At 42.4% G+C, this 20,991-nt stretch overlaps 1 protein-coding gene across 1 annotated transcript in view; it reads left to right on the forward strand.

The window, feature by feature from the left end:
- The window catches only part of adgrl3.1 (adhesion G protein-coupled receptor L3.1), a 479,593-nt gene that overhangs the window by 221,260 nt on the left and 237,342 nt on the right, over positions 1–20,991 (forward strand). Inside the window, exons 6-7 of the mRNA XM_034187839.1 lie at positions 6,763–6,777; positions 19,309–20,097. Of these exons, the coding sequence (XP_034043730.1) occupies positions 6,763–6,777; positions 19,309–20,097 (804 nt within the window). The remainder of the gene's footprint in view (positions 1–6,762; positions 6,778–19,308; positions 20,098–20,991) is intronic.

A 20,991-nucleotide genomic window follows, 5' to 3' on the forward strand; every position in this document is an offset into this window, starting at 1 on the left:
CAAGATAGAGTGGGGTGCACTGATTTGTGGATTGAAGGGTGCCTGCAGGAGCTGGAAACGACAAAGCTGAAATGTTGCAATTGTCTTTGGGACATGATGAAGATGGACAAGATTAGAAATGAGCATATGAGATTGACAGCGATCGAGATGGTTTGGGCTTGTGCAGAGTGGTTATATAGAGAGAAGATGCTAATGATGGATCTGCCACGCAGGAAGAGAAGAAACTTCAGGATGTAGTGCAGAAAGACACACAGGTGGCTGTTTTGACAGATGAAGATGCAGAATACATAACCCCAAAGAGGAGCAGCTGAAAAAATGAAAACTATGCATCTGGAAATGTCATAGATTCATGTTGCAATCTGTTGTTCACAGGGAGCCAGTGGTGTAAATCTGCACTTTCCCCACTTTTCAGTGTCACTAAGATGTCTTTGAAAGATCGATGTTCCTGTCATTAATATTTACTTGCGCAAACTCGTCCTGAAAACCTAATCAGCGGAGGTACTGCTTCAGAGTTATTATAATATGCTGAGCATTTAGTCATCATGAGTTATTGTGCTCACACAGACAAACAGCAACACTATGTCCAATATGCTGCATCCATGGCATCAGACAAAGAATTTCATTTCATAATTCTGCTAAAAAAAACAAATAAAAAAATCAAAGTGGGTCTTGGAGAGAAGAAAAAAAAAAATCCTGCATTAGCTCAGCGACAGACTTTTCTAATGATCCTCATAATACAGATTGTATGACATTTGTGTGGCATTTTATGTTCCATTTGGTATAGTTGTTGCTGCTGCACTTTTTTCATTTCAATCTGTTAGTTGCTGTAACCTTGAACCCTGTGTGTTTTCCTTTGTTTCTGGTTGCTGCTGTCATTAATCTGTATGTATCAAAGTCCAGTAGAGTTTTTTATATACAAATGAGTTCATCTGACATGTGAATTTCTGTCCTTCCACCAAACGCATCCCGGTGCATCTACGTTCCTTTTTGTCCTAACTTGTACACTACACTACACGTAATGTGCTCACCCGCATGCACACTTGCTGGAGTTGAACATGATCTCTTTTCCTGAGATTGCTTATTTATTGGGAGTTGTTCTGAGCTGCACCAGTTAACATGCATATTTCATGAGTCAAGGATTTAATGTTTGTTCTGTGCGTGTGTGGGTCTCTGTGCAGCAAGAGTGCCTAAGCATCCTGTGGTTTGTGATCAGATTAAAGGGGTCATATTATGCACAGCATAACAACATCAGTCATTGGTTATCAGGGAATAACACTGGAGATTTCAAATATTAAATATTAAAGTTTGTACTCAACATGCCCTACTGGTATTGAAGTTATCTATCCTATAATACAAACAAATTTGGGTATCTACAAAATGACCTGTTCCTGTGCCTATTGCTGTACATTTAGCGCTCCCCTTCCTCTCCCTTAAGACTTCTTTTAAAAAAGGGTGCACGTGTGTGCAAGTGCATGCATGTGTTTTCCTTTCTCCCCCAGACCATGTGGGCATGTCTCACAGAGCAAGCACGATCCACATATGGAAGTCTGTGACACATGTCACGGAGGTCTAATCAAGCCATTTTATAGAAGGACAGTTTCAGTTTGCACATTTGTGCAATGTTTGGGATATTTAACATGGTTTTTAGGGTATAAAAATACATACAATCTCAAATCATAAAAAGTTGGAATGTTATGGAAAATGCAAATAAAATTAATCATAAAAAGCAATGCAGTGATACTTACATTGACTTTGACTTCTATTCATTGCAGACAGTATGATCACAAAATATTTCATCAACTTAATTTCACTTGTTTATACACCACACACACACACACACACACATCTATATATATATATATATATATATATATATATATATAGCCAAGTGGCCTCTGTGTGCATGCATGTGTATGTCTTCGATTACACAGAAACCAGGGAGAGCTTGACATTTACCATTTGGCATGCTTATGTATTTTGGGTCAAGTTGATAGGACAAATATGTTTGGATAAATTTACAATTTTAGCTAACTAGTAAACAATGGACATGGTGCTGCAATGGTTTTGGGGTTTTAAATGTTGTTATTGTAGTTCAGTGTTAGGTTTTTTTTTTTTTTTACAGTGTTTTAGTAATATTAATTTGTGTTTGTTTAACAGTATTGTTAGTGTTACTGATTTGTTTTTGTAGTTCAATTGGTTTAGTCAGTTTATTGTTGTTACCATGAGTGAAAAGAGTATTACTTTTGATGTCTTGCACCAATGTCTCTGTTTGTGCATGTGTAAAAATTTAAAGCACCTCCTTGCAGCAGAATGTAGAAAAAACAAAAAGCTCTGTGTGTGTGTGTGACTGGGGACAACTGACATTTGCCTTTTTGTATGCCTATGTATGTTGGGTCAAGGATGAATGGTGCCAAAACGGAACATTGATAGGACAAATATTTTTATAGAAAGTACAGATATTACCTAACATTGCTAATGTTGTCATCTGAACTAACACGCCATTCCAGCAGGGTGCACTAAATCATCTTTATATTACAGTTTTTGCCAACTGTTTATACCCAAAAAGTGAATGCTTGGACTAAAACTTCAAATCCAAAACTTCTTGTAACAACAGCTGAAACACAATGTGACAATACCTAAAACACATTTTCTGCTTTGCTCTTTGCTTGCAATTCCTCAGCACAGTTGTTGCAGAACATTACACGCAGTTTCCTACATTAGACACTGAACTCAAAGATAAAATACCTTCTTATCATTGGGAAAACACTTTTAATAAAAATTCAAAATACATTTGGCAATTAGAAATACTTAACCACACATCTGAAAACACTCACACAGAAAACTCACCAATCAGTCTGACATTTGACACTACAAATAGCATATTATGTTACCTATACAAGATAAATGGCATAGGTAACATAATTATTATGCAGTTCAAACAATATACTTTATGTATTTTAAATAAATACTTTCATTAGTATTGATTTCGAGTAATTATATTTATATAATACTATACATAAGCTGATTATTATGCATTTCAAATGAATAGGATTTATTACAGTAATGAATATGCATCATGTAAGGTTTATTTGGTAGGTTTGTATTAAATTATTTTAAATAAATGGGAATTTGTCATGTAATAAAATTACACATAAATCTTAAAAGTTAGGGTAAATTTCTGTGAGTGTGGTTGGGTGAAGCCATTTATTGTCAAACAACTGTGTTTCCTCTTTTTAAATCAAAATGACAAGAGAATTACCCAAATGAACCTGATCAAAAGTTTCCATACCCCTGTTCTTCATACTGTGTATTGCCCCCTTTAACACCAACGACAGCTTGGAGTCTTTTGTGGTAGTTGTGGACGAGGCTCTCTGATGGTAGAGCTGCCACTGAATTGGAGAAATTATGCACAGTGCAAGCTTTGCATTTTGTATCACCAGTTATTGATCTTCATGATGAAGTGGTATAGAGGAGGATTTTGTACAATTAATTACACGTTTACACGTAATTACATTACACGTAATTGTACAATTGTACAATTAATTGTACAATTGTGTTTCAGTGAGTGTGTGTGTGTGTGTGTGTGTGTGTGTGTGTGTGTGTGTGTGTGTGTGTGTGTGTGTGTGCTCATTTTGAATTTGATGCCAGTAAAATAAAAAAAGTTGCCACACGTAGTCTTTGAATGGTTTTCAAACAATATAGGGGATAATGATTACCCAACATCACACTCTTTTTATTTACATTTTCGATCATACCCCAATATTTTTTGGAACCGGGGTTGCATGCAGTGCTTGTTGCATGTACGCATCAGTACCATGCAGTACTTCTTTTTTTGTGCTTTCTCATTTGAGAGCTCTGCTTTCCTTTCTCCCACTCCTCCTCTCACAGGGATCTGTTCCATTCAGTGGGTCTCTAACGATGTCGAAAGACACAGGGGCCTAAGTTTTCAGGATTAGGTTTCTGCCATGTTTGCATTCTGCTCAGTACCCCCGGGGAGCCAGGTGCAATGGAATTCATCTTTAAGGGGCTCAAAGCGGGTGTGCACATTTCAGTATGACACACACACAAACAACTGGCACTTAGGCTGAAGTGGGAGTGCTTCTGACTGCCTGTCTTGTTTTTTTGTTTTTTTTATGGTCATATTTGTGTTCTTCATGAAATAACTGAGACTTGCAGAAATCAGCAGTATAATATGTTTGTGGTAAATTTGGTGGTTTTATTACAGTTTTTTGCTGATTGCTTACACATTTTGCAAAATTTGGCAACATAATGATACACACATGCAACATTTTGAAACACTTTCAAATCAACAGCAACACACTGATGTGTTTTCCACAAAACACTGAAGTCAATATATTTTTTTTACTTTTCCTCAAACAAGAGCTGAAAGCTACAGTAGTTAGCAACAAAAGTGTTATTTCTCTGTTTTTATTAATGATTTCATTTTTATTTTTTTTTATTATTTTTACAAAGAAATTGAAATTTCTTACAAATACCTAAAGAAAGATAGAGTACTGTACAGTTCAAATTCAAAAAACAAAACAATGAAAACAGGAGTTTACAGTACTGTAGTTTACCTACTTGGTACAGTAACATCAGAATGATATTGCACTTGACAATACTACCCACTGTGTGGTGGTTTGAGTGGACCCTTTTTCCACACTCTAAAAATGAACCACTGTCTCAATGAGAAAAAGTGATGTAACAATTTGTATAGATTTTCTCAAGTCATGTTACTGTAACTTCACCTCGTAAAGTTATTTCAACTTACGTAACTTGAGAAGTCTTGTGGCATAATGAAATAACTAAATTTAAATGACAAAAGAAAAAATATTTGCAAATTATTACATCACTTTTTCCTAATTGAGACAGCACCTTTTTTAGACTGCAGCTTCCGTCAGTGTGAGGCAGTGGTTGATCACATGGTCCACCAAAGTTACTTGAATTTAATCTGAAACATTTCTCCTTCTTGCTCTTCTTTGTCTTGTCCTTGTCCACGTATCTCTCTTTGTCTTCCTTGTGTTCTCTGGGTCTTATCGCCTACATGATTGCAGATTTGAATCATGTACCGTTTGAATCATCAAATGGCTTACCTGAGCTCTATTTGTAGTGCCAAATGTCAGACTGATTGGTGGTGAGCTTTCTGTGTGTGTGTTTTCAGATGTGTGCATAAGTATTTCCAATTGCCAGATGTGTTTTGCATTTTTATTAAAAGTGTTTTCCCAATGATAACAAGATATTTTATCTTTGACTTCAATGTCTAATGTAGGAAACTGTGTGTAATGTTGTGAAAACTGTGTTGAAGAATTGCAAGCAAAGTGCAAAGCAGAAGATGTGTTTTAGATATTGTCACATTGTGTTTCAGCTATTGTTAGAGGACGTTTTGGATTTGAAGTTTTAGTTTAAGCATTCACTTTTTGGTTATAAGCAGTTGGCAAAAACTGTAAAATTATTATTATTCTAAATAATGAAGTAATATATGTTTTATTGGTAAATAACATTACACATCAAAAGTGTGATCCAGCTGAATTGATCCAATTGAAGTCAGTTGAAGCATTTATTTATTGATTTTTGTTGATGATTGGTTTGTGTGGAGCCGTCACTCCTGCTGGAACATCAGTAGAATCCTCAGCACTCCTGCTTCTGTAGACAAACTCGAGTGAAGTTCACAAAGCTATTCAAAAGTAGCACTTAATGAATTATCCATTTGGGCAGGTGATGGTCGAGAGTTCAGAGGCGACCTTGTGACCGGAGGATCCTCAGTTCGATTCCCTGTCAGACAGGAAAATCAGTAAGGTCTCTTGGGCAATGTTCTTAATCCACCGAGTTGATCCCGGTGTGCAGTTGAGCGCAGCACACTGATGTGTGTGTGTGTGTGTGTGTGTGTGTGTGCGCGCGCAAAAACAGAAATGTACACACATTGTTTTTGTTAGAAAACGTTGCGTACACTTGATTTTCCTTTATGGATCTCTTGCTTGTCCACACCCACATTTTGCCATGAATGGACATAGACATACCCTCAAATATAGCATGAATTGATATTTTCAAATTGTAGGTCTCTCATTGAAATACAGAGCCGCTGCATCACACTAAACAATGGAGACATGAGTGAGAAAAAAAATCCACAGAAGACAGGAAAATGTGGGTGTGGCCTAAAGAACAGGCAGGAGTCCAGATATGGACTTTGTGACAACCGTTACAGAATCCTATAATGAAAGGTTTAAAGCCTAAATTTTGCTGACAGCAGAGCAGTGTGTGTGTTCACACACACACTGGGACTTTGATGAAGAAAGCATTATTTGCCAGTAATGTAAAACTAATTTTGCACAGTACCACCCCTTTAAAATCATGCTGCCTCCGGTTTCCTGCTGCATTCCCTCGTTCCCCCTTTAAAACAAACAGCCATGGATCCTGTGCTTGTCTGGTTTGTCTCAGTGTGCGTAGCTCAGGCGTGGCTGTATATCACACATGCATGTGGAGCTTGACACATGTGAGATGCATTACTATCAGACCGCTTTCCTGTAGCAGCGTGGTCTCCTCAGACATCATGTAATGTTATTACCAATCACACATACAGACCACCCTCACATTCTCACAAGGTTACCATGAAATATGAGAACAATTATGGAAATCTGAGATCGTGTTATTATGATTTCTTTATTATTGCATCATTAATCTATTTTTGTCTCTTGTCTCTACCTCCCTTTTCACTCTACTATTTTCTCTGTCACTCTTTTGTCTTTTTGCCTGCGGCTCACGCAGAAGTAGAACAAAAAGGTAAGTCTGTGAAACATGCATGCACATGTGCACATCCAAACATGTTCAAATTATTTTTTCAGTGTCCATTTCTGATGTCACTAAGGAAATGGGCGTGTTCAGAAATGCTGGAGGATCTCTTGAGAAGTAATACGAAATTAGTTAAAATTGATGCAGCACAAACAAACATGATCAAATTTAACTCATTATTGCATATGAGGGAAAGAGCCTACAATAACCAGCATGCAATGCACTCAGGACCACTCTGAGGCCAACCAACTTTGGCTCTAATTCCTATGGTCTTGTCTTCAAAGATGCTACCCAGTATGCTTTAACTAGAGTCCCTTGATACAGAGAGTAACGACAGGACGATTAGGGAAAAATAGCTGCATGTGAGACCGGAGTCATTTCCGTGATTAAAACACATCAGTTTAATTTTAATTTTTTTTTTTTTTCACACCGTTCTCAGGCTTGGACCCGCAGCCTGATGTGCACCTGTTAAATCAGACACAGCAAAAAACTGTGATTTGACACTTTTCTGCTTTCACTGCTTCCTCTCCTATTTTAACAGTTTTGGTAGTGCGCACGGTGATTACAAATGGATCACAAAAGTCTGCACATTTACAACACGGAGTCTGTAAAAATTGGAAATTGTACACCTTACTGTTGATTTGGAGGTGATGATTGTCGAAAGAAAAGCTTGTTGAGGCACAAATTAATCCATAATACAACATAATCCAGCGACGGAGAACTTTAAAACTGATACGACGGCATCATGACACGGAGTTACAGAGCTGCAGTAGCATAAATCAGGCTTTCAATTAATTAAATAAATCATCGTAAATTGTAAATTCATGTAAATTTGATAGCTTAACTATTTTTATATTGGTTTTGATATCACCTGTACCTCGATGTGTTGCTGTATGTGGTTAAATGATTTTAAAAAATGTTGAAAACATAAAAGGTTCATTCAGTAGTTCAGCGCAGTTGAACCCAAAATGGCGCCACGTTGTAAGTTGATGCTACTCTCTCAATAAAAGGACCCGAGCTTTAACTACTTATTATTTTAAGTTATGATCTAGGATTCCATGTGGTTTTATTTATTTTTATTTCATGTTAAAATGCATCATACAATTCACATCGCTGACAGCTGTTCATAACTGCTAATAGTTTAATGATTGTTAGATGATGCCCAAAACACAACAGTTGCATACAGCTTTGACCATGTTCGCACCACCGTCCGTAGTGATAAATCAGATCCTCATGGATCCCCAAAGGTGCAACTGACTCTTCAGGCATTTGCTAATAAAATCCCAGTCCACATAGATAAAATGGATGATGAAGGCTTGCAAGGTCACACTTTATGTTGGCCTCTCTCAGCTGTGCCTCCAGCGAACCCTGCACCATGTGCCTGGACTTGCACTGCTTAGTTCGAGGTTATGTGCTAATATGTCCATGTAATTAGCATCATGGCATTCATGAGTTGCAAATCAATGTGAAAATGAAAGGCATCAGAGCAGTGATGCAAACCCTGTGCACTCTGAACAAACATGGCCTTTTCTGACTTCCTTGTGAGTTTATCACCACACCACTTATATGAATCGATCACAAATATTTTATTGATTTCTTTTTTCGGCTGCTCCCGTTAGGGGTCACCACAGCAGATCAGTGGTTTCCATCTCAGCCTGTCCTCTGTATCTTCCTCTATCACACCAACCACCTGCATGTCCTCCCTCAGCACATCCATAAACCTCCCCTTTGTCCTCCCTCTTCTCCTCTTTCCTGGTGGCCATATCCTCAGCATCCTTCTCCCTATATACCCTGGGTCCAAACCATCTCAGTCTCACCTCTCTGTCTTTGTCTCGAAACCATCCCACCTGAGCTGTTCCTCTATGTTCATTCCTAATCCTGGCCATCTTCGTTACTCCCAAATCTTCAGCTTTGCCACCTCCAACTCTGACACCTGTCTTTTTGTTAGCACCACTGTCTCTAAGCCAGTCAAATAGCTGGTCTCCTGCTGTCTTGTAGACTATCCCCTTCACTCTTACAGATATTCTTGGGTCACAAATCACTCCTGCTACCATTCTCCACCCACTCCACGCTGCCTGTACTCACCTCTTCACTTCACGTCTCGACCACACTCTCCATTACACCACTGGGCTCCCTCTCATTCACATACATGCACTCAGTCTTGTTCCTACTGACTTTCATTCCCCTGCTCTCTAGAGCAGGGGTGGGCAACGAGGGCCGAGACACTGCATGTTTTCCTTGCAACCAATCACCTCAGCAGGTGGGTTGCTGATGAGCTTCTCCCTTGAACATAAACACCTGGTTGTCAATGAAATCACCTGCTGAAACACCTGAACATTAATGAAATCACCTGCTGAGATGATTGGTAGCAAGAAAATCTGCAGTGCTTCGGCCCTTCATGGCACATGATTGCCCACCCCTGCTCTAGAGCATATCTTCACCTCTCCAGGCTAGACTCACCCTGCTCTCTGTTCTCACTACAGATTACAATGTCATCTGCAAACATCATAGTCCATGGAGACCCCTGTCTGATCTAATCTGTCATCCTTTCCATTACCATTGTGAACAAGAAAGGACTCAGAGCTGATCCTTGGTGTAATCCAGGGGTGGGCAATCATGTGCCATAAAGGGCCGAAGCACTGCAGGTTTTTCTTGCTACCAGTCATCTCAGCAGGTGATTTCATTAATGTTCAGGTGTTTCAGCAGGTGATTTCATTGACAACCAGGTGTTTATGTTCAAGGGAGAAGTTCATCAGCAACCCACCTGCTGAGGTGATTGGTTGCAAGGAAAACATGCAGTGTCTCGGCCCTCGTTGCCCACCCCTGGTGTAATCCCACCTCCACATTGAATGACTGTCATTCCTTCTGCACATCTCACCACTGGCACACTATCCTTGTAAATGTCCTGCACTACCCTCACAACTCTTCTCTTGGCACCCTCTCATAAGCTTTCTCTAAATCCACATACACACAATGTAACTCCTTCTGACCTTCTCTATACTTATCCATCAATACTCTCAGAGCAAACATTGCATCTGCACTGCTCTTTCTTGACATAAAACCATATTGCTGCTCACAGATCTTCACCTATATTCTAAGTCTAGCTTTGACTACACTTTCCCATAACTTCATGCTGTGGGTGATCAGGTTTATGCCTCTGTTGTTACTGCAGCTCTACACATTACCCTCCATCCATCCATTTTCTTCCACTTTATCTGGAGTTGGGTTCCGATGGGACGTGCCCGGAACACCTCTCCAGCAAGGTGTCCAGGGGGCATCCAGAAAAGATGCCTGAGCCATCTCAACTGGCTCCTTTCGATGTGGAGGAGCAGTGGCTCAACTCCGAGCTCCTCCCGAGTGACCGAGCTCCTCACTCTATCTCTAAGGGAGCCCCCAGCCACTCTATGGAGGAAACTCATTTTGGCCGCTTGTACTCGCGATCTCATTCTTTCGGTCATGAGCAAAATCTCATGACCATAGGTGAGGATCAGAATGTAGATTGATTGGTAAATCGAGAGCTTTGCCACCCTACTCAGCTCTTTCTTCACCACGACGGTCCGGTACAGCAACCGCATCACTGCAGATGCTGCACCAATCTGTCTGTCGATCTCACGCTTCATCCCCCTCACTCGTGAACAAGACCCTGAGATACTTAAACTCCTCCACTTTAGGCAAGGACACTCCACCGACCTGAAGAGGGCAAAGCACCTTTTTCCGGTCGAGAACCATGGCCTCGGATTTAGAGGTGCTGATCTTCATCCCAGATGCTTCACACTCGGCTGCAAACCACCCCAGTGCACACTGAAGGTCCTGATTTGATGAAGCCAACAGAACCACATCGTCCGCAAACAGCAGAGACGAGATTTTGTGGTTCCCAACCCAGACCCCCTCTACACCCTGGCTGCGCCTAGAAATTCTGTCCATAAAGATAATGACAAAGGGCAGCCCTGGCTGAGGCCAACGTGCACTGGAAACAGGTTTGACTTACTACCGGCAATGCGAACCAAGCTCCTGCTGTGGTCGCACAGGGACCGGATAGCCCTTAGCAAAAGACCCCGGACCCCGTACTCCCGGAGCACCCCCCACAGGGTGCCCCGAGGGACATGGTTGAACGCCATCTCCAGATCCACAAAGCACATGTGGACTGGTTGGGCAAACTCCCATGAACCCTCGAGCACCCGATGGAGCGTGTAGAGCTGGTCCAGTGTGCCGCGACCAGGACGAAAACCACACTGCTACTTCTGAATCCGAGGTTCAACTATCGGTCGAATTCTCCTCTCCAGTACTCTGGAATAGACCTTACCGGGGAGGCTGAGGAGTGTGATCCCCCTGTAGTTGGAACACGCTCTCCGATCCCCCTTCTTAAACAGTGGGACCACCACCCCGGTCTGCCAATCCAGAGGCACTGTCCCAGACTGCCACGCGATGTTGTAGAGGCGTGTCAGCCAAGACAGTCCCACAACATCCAGAGACTTAAGGTACTCAGGACGGATTTGATCCACCCCGGGAGCCTTGCCACCGAGGAGCTTTCTAACCACCTCAGTGACTTTGGCCTGGGTAATGGATGAATCTGCCTCTCAGTCCCCAGTCTCTGCTTCCTCTTCGGAAGATGGACAATGGGATTGAGGAGATCCTCAAAAGCATTCTTTCACCGCCCGACAACATCCCCAATCAGGGTCAACGGCTCCCCATCCGCACCGTAGACCGTCTGGTGGTGAGCTGCATTCCGCCTCCTGAGGTTTCAGACGGTTTGCCAGAATTTCTTCGAGCCTGACAATAGTCCTCCTCCATGGCCTCCCCGAACTCCTCCCAGACCCGGGTTTTTGCCTCTGCGACTGCACAGGCTGTGGCACGCTTGGCCTGCCGGTACCTGTCAGCTGCCTCCGGGGTCCCACCTACCAACAAAGACAAGTAGGACTCCTTCTTATCTTGACAGGCATTCCTACTTCCAGCAGCCATCACCGGGTTCGGGGATTGCCGCCGCGACAGGCACCAGAGACCTTGTGACCACAACTATGAGCGGGCCGCATCGACATGGAGGTGGAGAACATGGTCCACTCAGACTCCTGTGATCGGTCGACAGCTCAGCCCCTCTCCTTCACTCGAGTGTCCGAGACACGTGGCCGAAGGTCAGATGATATGACTACAAAGTCGATCATCGACCTCCGGCTCAGGGTGTCCTGGTGCCACATGCACTTATGGACACCCTAAGGCCCGAACACCAGGCGCTCGCGTGTGAGCCCCAACCCCAGGCCTGGCTCTAGGGTGAGGCCCCGGCTCCACCATACCGGGCGACGTCTCGGTCCTTGATTTTTTTACTGGTCATGGGAGCTTCTGAACTGCCCTTAGTCTGACCCATTACCTAGGACCTGTTTGCCTTGGAAAACCCTACAAGGGGCATAACGCTCCTGACAACATAGCTCCTAGGATCATCCCCCACCACGATAAGGTGGCAGCTAGAGGGGGAGCTCTAGCTGCCACAGCTACACATTACCCTTGTTCTTAAAATCAGAAACCAGCCCACTTCATCTCCACTCCTCAGGCACCCTCTCACTTTCCAAGATTTTATTAAACAATCTGGTTAGAAAACTCCCACTGCAATCTTCAAGACCACTTCCATGCCTCCACTGGAATATATCTGACTGACTGCCTTTCCACTCTTCATCCTCTTCATAGGTGCCTCACATTCATCTTACTAAGTGTCTGCACTCTTGATTTATTCTCTGCATATCATCCTTCCCTCTCTCTTCTCTCTCTCTCTCTCTTTCTCTATCCTGTCTGTCTCTCTATCTCTCTCTCCTCTCTCTTTCTCTCCTCTCTCTCTCTCTCGCTCTCTCTCTCTCTCTCTTTCTCTCTCTCCTCTCTCTCTCTCGCTCTCTCTAACATTTTCTTCATTCATCAGCTCCTCAAAATATTCCTTCCACCTTCTCAACACATTCTCCTTGCTTGTCAGCACATTACCATCTGCATCTTTTACCACCCTAACCTGCTTCCTGCTCTGTCCCTTTGTCTGTCCAATCAGTACAAGTCCTCTCTTCTTCCTTGCTATTCAACCTCTTCTACAGCTCCCAATATGTTTTTTTCTTAGCTTTTGCATCTTCTCTTTTCACATTATGCCACATCTCCTTGTACTCCTGTCTACTTTCTTCATCTCTCTGATTATCCCAGTTCTTTTTCGCCAACCATTTTCCTTATTCTTTCCTAGACATCTTCATTCCACCACCAAGTCTTCTTGTCTTCCTTTCACTGTCCACCTAGTACCATCCTAACTGTCTCCCTCACCACATCTGCAGTGGTTTTCCAGTTGTCCAAACTTGCTTCCCGTCCATTCAGTGCCTCTCTCACCTACTCACCTACATTCACAGAGTTGTCCTGAAGCCACTGCTTTGATATCTTGTTTGTGTGCTGAGGATCACTGTCCTACTGAAACATGAACCTTCATCCCAGTCTGAGGTCAAAAGCACTCTGTAGCAGGATTTCATCCATGATGTATATTGCTGCATTAATCTTTCCTTCAAGCCTGACTACCCTCCCAGTTCCTTCCGCTGAAAAACATCCCCACAGTATGATGCTGCCACCACCATTCTTCACTGTGGGATGTTGTCTGGTTTTCCTCCAAACATGGCACCTGGCCATTCACACCAAGAGTTCAATCTTTGTCTCATCAGTGTTGGGGAAAGTGAGGAACACGGACCCACAACAGGGGGCGCAAATGAACGGACAATGAAGAAGTCAAATAACAAGGTTTTACTGTTGTGAATTCGCACAACAAACACAACAGATCACAATTGTAAGAATAAACCAATTCACTGGTGACGTGTGGGCAGGCTCGACGATAGGAGACGTCCGTCCGAGTCGAACCGGAACCACCCGATTTCCTCTGCCACCGAACCCCGGGAATACTGGAGCCGCCAAGTCCCGAACTCCCAGGTGGCCACTGCCTCCGCTCGTCGGATCCGGTACTGCTGGCGAGGAACAGAAACAGTCAGATGTGGGTGCGGCTGCACCCAGCAACACGTAGGGTGGAAACACCACCTCCACCTCTAGTCACAACCAATATTGCAGTGAAGGGTACTTATCCGATATGGATCAAGTTCAGTCTTCAGCTGTCTTAAGCACAAGCAAAAACAGGTTAGTCCTCAGAAATATGATGACTGGCTGAGTGCATTACCTTCCTGGTAGAACAATATCTCGGCAATGAGATGGAGATGCCGTCCAGCTGATATACCCCTCAGCTGATGGATGTCAGCTGTTTCAGGTGATGGGTGACGGCTGTCACCTGGGCTGCTCCTCTTCAGCGGCAGCGCCCCCCGGTGCCTGGAGCCCGCACTCCAGGCGGGGCGCCCTCTGGTGGTGGTGGGCCAGCAGTACCTCCTCTTCAGCGGCCCACACAACAATCAGCCCAGAGAATTTTGTTTCTCGTGGTCTGAAAGCCCTTCAGGTGCCTTTTGGCAAACTCCAGGTGGGCTGCCATATGCCTTTTACAAAGGAGTGGCTTCCATCTGGCCACTCTGTCATACAGGCCTGATTGATGGATTGCTGCAAAGATGGTTGTCTTTCTGGAAGATTCTCCTCTCTCCACAGAGGAATACTGGAGCTCTGACAGTGTGATCATCGGGTTCTTGGCCACCTCCTTGACTTAGGCTCTTCTCCCCCGATCACTCAGTTTAGATGGGCAGCCAGCTTTAGGAAGAGTCTTGGTTGATCCAAACTTCTTCCATTTATGGATGATGGAGGCCACTGTTAGTTAGTTGTAAAACAGCTAACTGATCATCTGCAGAGGAATGGTCTATTTGAAGAGTTTCAGTCAGGTTTTAGAATTCATCATAGTACAGAAACAGCATTAGTGAAGGTTACAAATGATCTTCTTATGGCCTCGGACAGTGGACTCATCTCTGTGCTTGTTCTGTTAGATCTCAGTGCTGCTTTTGATACTGTTGACCATAAAATTTTATTACAGAGATTAGAGCATGCCATAGGTATTAAAGGCACTGCGCTGCGGTGGTTTGAATCATATTTGTCTAATAGATTACAATTTGTTCATGTAAATGGGGAATCTTCTTCACAGACTAAAGTTAATTATGGAGTTCCACAAGGTTCTGTGCTAGGACCAATTTTATTCACTTTATACATGCTTCCCTTAGGCAGTATTATTAGACGGTATTGCTTAAATTTTCATTGTTACGCAGATGATACCCAGCTTTATCTATCCATGAAGCCAGAGGACACACACCAATTAGCTAAACTGCAGGATTGTCTTACAGACATAAAGACATGGATGACCTCTAATTTCCTGCTTTTAAACTCAGATAAAACTGAAGTTATTGTACTTGGCCCCACAAATCTTAGAAACATGGTGTCTAACCAGATCCTTACTCTGGATGGCATTACCCTGACCTCTAGTAATACTGTGAGAAATCTTGGAGTCATTTTTGATCAGGATATGTCATTCAAAGTGCATATTAAACAAATATGTAGGACTGCTTTTTTGCATTTACGCAATATCTCTAAAATCAGAAAGGTCTTGTCTCAGAGTGATGCTGAAAACTAATTCATGCATTTATTTCCTCTAGGCTGGACTATTGTAATTCATTATTATCAGGTTGTCCTAAAAGTTCCCTAAAAAGCCTTCAGTTAATTCAAAATGCTGCAGCTAGAGTACTGACGGGGACTAGAAGGAGAGAGCATATCTCACCCATATTGGCCTCTCTTCATTGGCTTCCTGTTAATTCTAGAATAGAATTTAAAATTCTTCTTCTTACTTATAAGGTTTTGAATAATCAGGTCCCATCTTATCTTAGGGACCTCGTAGTACCATATTACCCCAATAGAGCGCTTCGCTCTCAGACTGCAGGCTTACTTGTAGTTCCTAGGGTTTGTAAGAGTAGAATGGGAGGCAGAGCCTTCAGCTTTCAGGCTCCTCTCCTGTGGAACCAGCTCCCAATTCAGATCAGGGAGACAGACACCCTCTCTACTTTTAAGATTAGGCTTAAAACTTTCCTTTTTGCTAAAGCTTATAGTTAGGGCTGGATCAGGTGACCCTGAACCATCCCTTAGTTATGCTGCTATAGACGTAGACTGCTGGGGGGTTCCCATGATGCACTGTTTCTTTTTCTTTTTGCTCTGTATGCACCACTCTGCATTTAATCATTAGTGATCGATCTCTGCTCCCCTCCACAGCATGTCTTTTTCCTGGTTCTCTCCCTCAGCCCCAACCAGTCCCAGCAGAAGACTGCCCCTCCCTGAGCCTGGTTCTGCTGGAGGTTTCTTCCTGTTAAAAGGGAGTTTTTCCTTCCCACTGTAGCCAAGTGCTTGCTCACAGGGGGTCGTTTTGACCGTTGGGGTTTTACATAATTATTGTATGGCCTTGCCTTACAATATAAAGCGCCTTGGGGCAACTGTTTGTTGTGATTTGGCGCTATATAAAAAAAATTGATTGATTGATTGACTGTGCTCATTGGGACCTTCAAAGTAAGACATATTTCTGTACTCATCCCCAGATTGGTACCTCTAGATAATCCTGTCTCAGAGGTCTACAGACAATTCCTTTGACTTCATGCTTGGTTTGTGCTGTGACATGCACTGTCAACTGTCAACACGCAAACAACGTTTAGCCTTGGTTGGCATAGTTTGTTTGGTAGCAATTTCATTCATGCTGCCTGGGGACATGCCGGTCTTGTCCATGCTTTTGTTACCTATTTTTGGGTTGTTCTGGAGTTAGGTGGAGTCAGGCACTTCCAAGATGTAGACAGCTAGATCCAACCCATTTGAGCCTGAAATCGGAACTTTAGAAAATCTGTGGATGATGCCACCAATGGTTTGTCCAGTGTTTCCAGTTAAAATCAAAATCAAATCAATTTAATTTATATAGCGCCAAATCACAACAAACAGTCGCCGTAAGGTGCTTTATATTGTAAGGCAAAAGCCATACAATAATTACAGAAAAACCCCAACAGTCAAAACGACCCCCTATGAGCAAGCACTTGGCGACAGTGGGAAGGAAAACCCCCTTTTAACAGGAAGAAACCTCCAGCAGAACCAGGTTCAGGGAGGGGCAGTCTTCTGCTGGGACTGGTTGGGGCTGAGGGGAGAGAGTCAGGAAAAAGACATGCAGTGGAAGAGAGCAGAGATCAATCACTAATGATTAAATGCAGAGTGGTGCATACAGAGCAAAAAGAGGTGAATTAAAAGAAACAGTGCATCATGGGAACCCCCCAGCAGTCTAAGTCTATAGCAGCATAACTAAGGGATGGTTCAGGGTCAGCTGATCCAACCCTAACTATAAGCTTTAGCAAAAAAACGTTTTAAGCTTAATCTTAAAAGTAGAGAGGGTGCCTGTCTCCCTAATCCGAATTGGGAGCTGGTTCCACAGGAGAGGAGCCTGAAAGCTGAAGGCTCTGCCTCCCATTCTACTCTTACAAACCCTAGGAACTACAAGTAAGCCTGCAGTCTGAGAGCGAAGCCCTCTATTGGGGTGATATGGTACTATGAGGTCCCTAAGATAAGATGGGACCTGATTATTCAAAACTTTATAAGTAAGAAGAAGAATTTAAATTCTATTCTGGAATTAACAGGGAGCCAATGAAGAGAAGCCAATATGGGTGAAATATGCTCTCTCCTACTAGTCCCTGTCAGTACTCTAGCTGCAGCATTTTGAATTAACTGAAGGCTTTTCAGGGAACTTTCAGGACAACCTGATAATAATGAATTACAGTAGTCCAGCCTAGAAGAAATAAATGCATGAATTAGTTTTTCAGCATCACTCTGAGACAAGACCTTTCTAATTTTAGAGATATTGCGCAAATGCAAAAAAGCAGTCCTACATATTTGCTTAATATGCACATTGAAGGACATATCCTGATCAAAAATAACTCCAAGATTTCTCACAGTATTACTGGAGGTCAGGGTAATGCCATCCAGAGTAAGGATCTGGTTAGACACCATCTTTCTAAGATTTGTGGGGCCAAGTACAATAACTTCAGTTTTATCTGAATTTAAAAGCAGGAAATTAGAGGTCATCCATGTCTTTATGTCTGAAAGACATTCCTGCAGTTTAACTAATTGGTGTGTGTCCTCTGGCTTCATGGATAGATAAAGCTGGGTATCATCTGCGTAACAATGAAAATTTAAGCAATGCTTTCTAATAATACTGCCTAAGGGAAGCATGTATAAAGTGAATAAAATTGGTCCTAGCACAGAACCTTGTGGAACTCCATAATTAACTTTAGTCCGTGAAGAAGACTCCCCATTTACATGAACAAATTGTAATCTATTAGATAAATATGATTCAAACCACTGCAGCACAGTGCCTTTAATACCTATGGCATGCTCTAATCTCTGTAATAAAATTTTATGGTCAACAGTTAACAAACTCATTTTTTGGTGTATTTCTGCCACCATCTAGTCTAATGTTGTGTTGCATTTTGATTTTGAAGGCACACGCTGGAGGCACAAGCAGAACTTGAATTTCCCACAAAAAAGTGTTGTTGCAATAATACATTAATAAAACTGTGATTTAAAAATACTGTCAATGTGAAATATTTCTCATCTTTTAAGAGTTTTATCCAACAGCAACTTGATGAGTTTTTTTAAGTAACTACAGCAAAATTAAAGCAGACTGATGGCAGCATATAGACATAACATAGAGACATGGGTTCTCATTAGACACACTCTAAAGCTCATATTATTCCCCGGAATCATGTAGAATGTCACTTCACAAACTCTCCATGGGTGAAGCACACTTTTATGATGAGCCAATGAACTGAAGATCATGTTGACATTTAATATTTCAAATGCTTCCCCACGATATGAAAATGGTGCCAGTTCTTTGATAGTCAGTGAAAATTCAATCAATATTTCCAGACCCTTGAGTGGAAGCTCGATTTATACTGTATTATTGAGAAGAATGGGAAAACCACAGTGCACCAATATGTGTCTGTGACAATATTCTAGTTAAATTTGAAAACGACCCCATGACTGCAGTCACATCGGTTCCCCAGAATTTACGGCATCTCCCATGTCAGTCATAAAACCTGCCCCCAGTATTCCAGAAAGGGAATACTGAGCACAGAGTGGGAAATGACTTATTGTAACAATTGCAGAAACAGCAGGCGATAAAATGTGTGTAGAGTCCCACACTTGGCTGTTTTTGACAGAAATAGAAAGAGAGGAAGGGAGGAAAGAGCTGGGAGACTAATGAGGAGCAGTGGAGGGAGGGTGGAGTGGGAATAGAGAGAAAGGGGGAGAAGTAGGACAAAATGTGCCATTTTCTTTTTTCTTCTTAGCTGTGAGAGCAGGGTATTATCTGTTGAATTGGAGGCATTCTGTTGCTGTTCCTGACAATGACAGTGATTCTGAAAAAGCTAAAACATAGCACAATAAGCCTTTCATGTCACCATCACTTACGGTGGTTAGGGTTAAGCTGCAATCTTTATGAAAAGAGGCCATCATTTTATAATTGTAAAATTTACATTGTACGCATTAAACGTGTCTAATGCGAGTGTTTGATTATTTTCTCCTCAGTTTTTCTGTGCCCTGGCATTCTACGAGGAGTTTACCAAAGCGAGCATCTCTTTGAGTCCGACCACCAGTCCGGCGCGTGGTGCAAAGACCCGCTGCAGGCCTCGGACAAGATCTACTACATGCCTTGGACGCCGTATCGCACTGACACACTGACAGAGTACTCATCCAAGGAGGACTTCATTGCGGGTCGCCCCACCACCACCTATAAGCTCCCACATCGTGTGGACGGGACAGGTTTTGTCGTCTACGATGGCGCGCTCTTCTTCAACAAAGAACGTACGCGCAACATTGTCAAATTTGACCTGCGCACACGCATAAAGAGTGGAGAAGCCATCATCGCCAACGCCAACTACCACGACACCTCGCCATATCGTTGGGGTGGCAAGTCGGACATTGACTTAGCGGTTGACGAAAATGGGCTGTGGGTGATCTACGCAACTGAGCAGAATAACGGTCGCATAGTGGTGAGCCAGCTCAACCCCTACACCTTGCGTATTGAAGGCTCCTGGGACACCAGCTACGACAAGCGCTCGGCATCTAATGCCTTTATGATCTGCGGAGTTCTGTACGTGGTCAAAACAGTGTACGAAGACGACGACAATGAAGGGACAGGGAACAAGATCGATTACATGTACAACACTGATAAGAACAAAGAGATGACTGTGAACATACCATTCCCCAATTCATACCAGTACATCGCTGCAGTGGATTACAACCCAAGGGACAACCTGCTCTATGTGTGGAATAACTACCATGTGGTCAAATACTCCCTGGACTTCGGCAACAATGGTAGGTCCTTACAAACTTTCTCTCCCTTTTGTCCTTCTTACTCCACTTTTGGAGAATTTTCTCCCGTTTGAATGTTTTGTTTAACATAAATGTATGGGCACTCAGGCATAACGGCTTTTAACCATCTTAACCCCAACTAGTCAATGTCTAAAACTATGCCCACCTGACATTACGCCTCTGGATCCACACTATTATCACCGTCAGCACAACACTGCATGGTTTGTTGTCGTTTTGTGTTTGTTTGTTTGTTTTGACTGAAACCAAGTATTACTTCATGACAAATTGTAAGGTCAACTCAGGTCAGTTCTGGGATCATGCATTGGTACTGTGTGTCAGTCATCCATCACACTATGGAATCACACTGTGATCTGGATGGGAACCAGCCAGGCAGACAAACTGAAAAAGTGCACAAAAATCTTGCAAGGTTGACAAATTAGACTTCAAAAGAGTTCTTCCTCGATGCATGCTCCACCCTTCTAGTGCCCTCAAAATGGGGAAAAAAAGCTGGAGAATAAACAGCATCATGGTGAATATTGGTGTGTGAACACCACTCATTAGATTTGATAACATAATAAAAGTCCCCTTGTATCTTTCTTGAGCTTTTAACTGTTATGAAATCATTACATCATAGTCCTATATTCATGTAAGAAATTGTCTTATTTTGTCAGAATTGCCTTTATGTTAACATACGCGATCATATTATTTGATTATTTTTAACTTAACCTGCATCATATGCATTGGCTTGAAAGCAAATAAACACAAGGGCATGAGATCATGATGTCATGACCTCCTTTATGATATCATAATGGGGAGACATCTGTTAAATCACTTCACAGCCAGTAATAATAATGGGGAATTTTTAATGGGATTTTAAAATGCAGTTCTACCCAACTT

This window comes from Thalassophryne amazonica, chromosome 15 (assembly GCF_902500255.1).
Source record: "Thalassophryne amazonica chromosome 15, fThaAma1.1, whole genome shotgun sequence".
Classification (NCBI taxonomy): Eukaryota; Metazoa; Chordata; class Actinopteri; order Batrachoidiformes; family Batrachoididae; genus Thalassophryne; species Thalassophryne amazonica.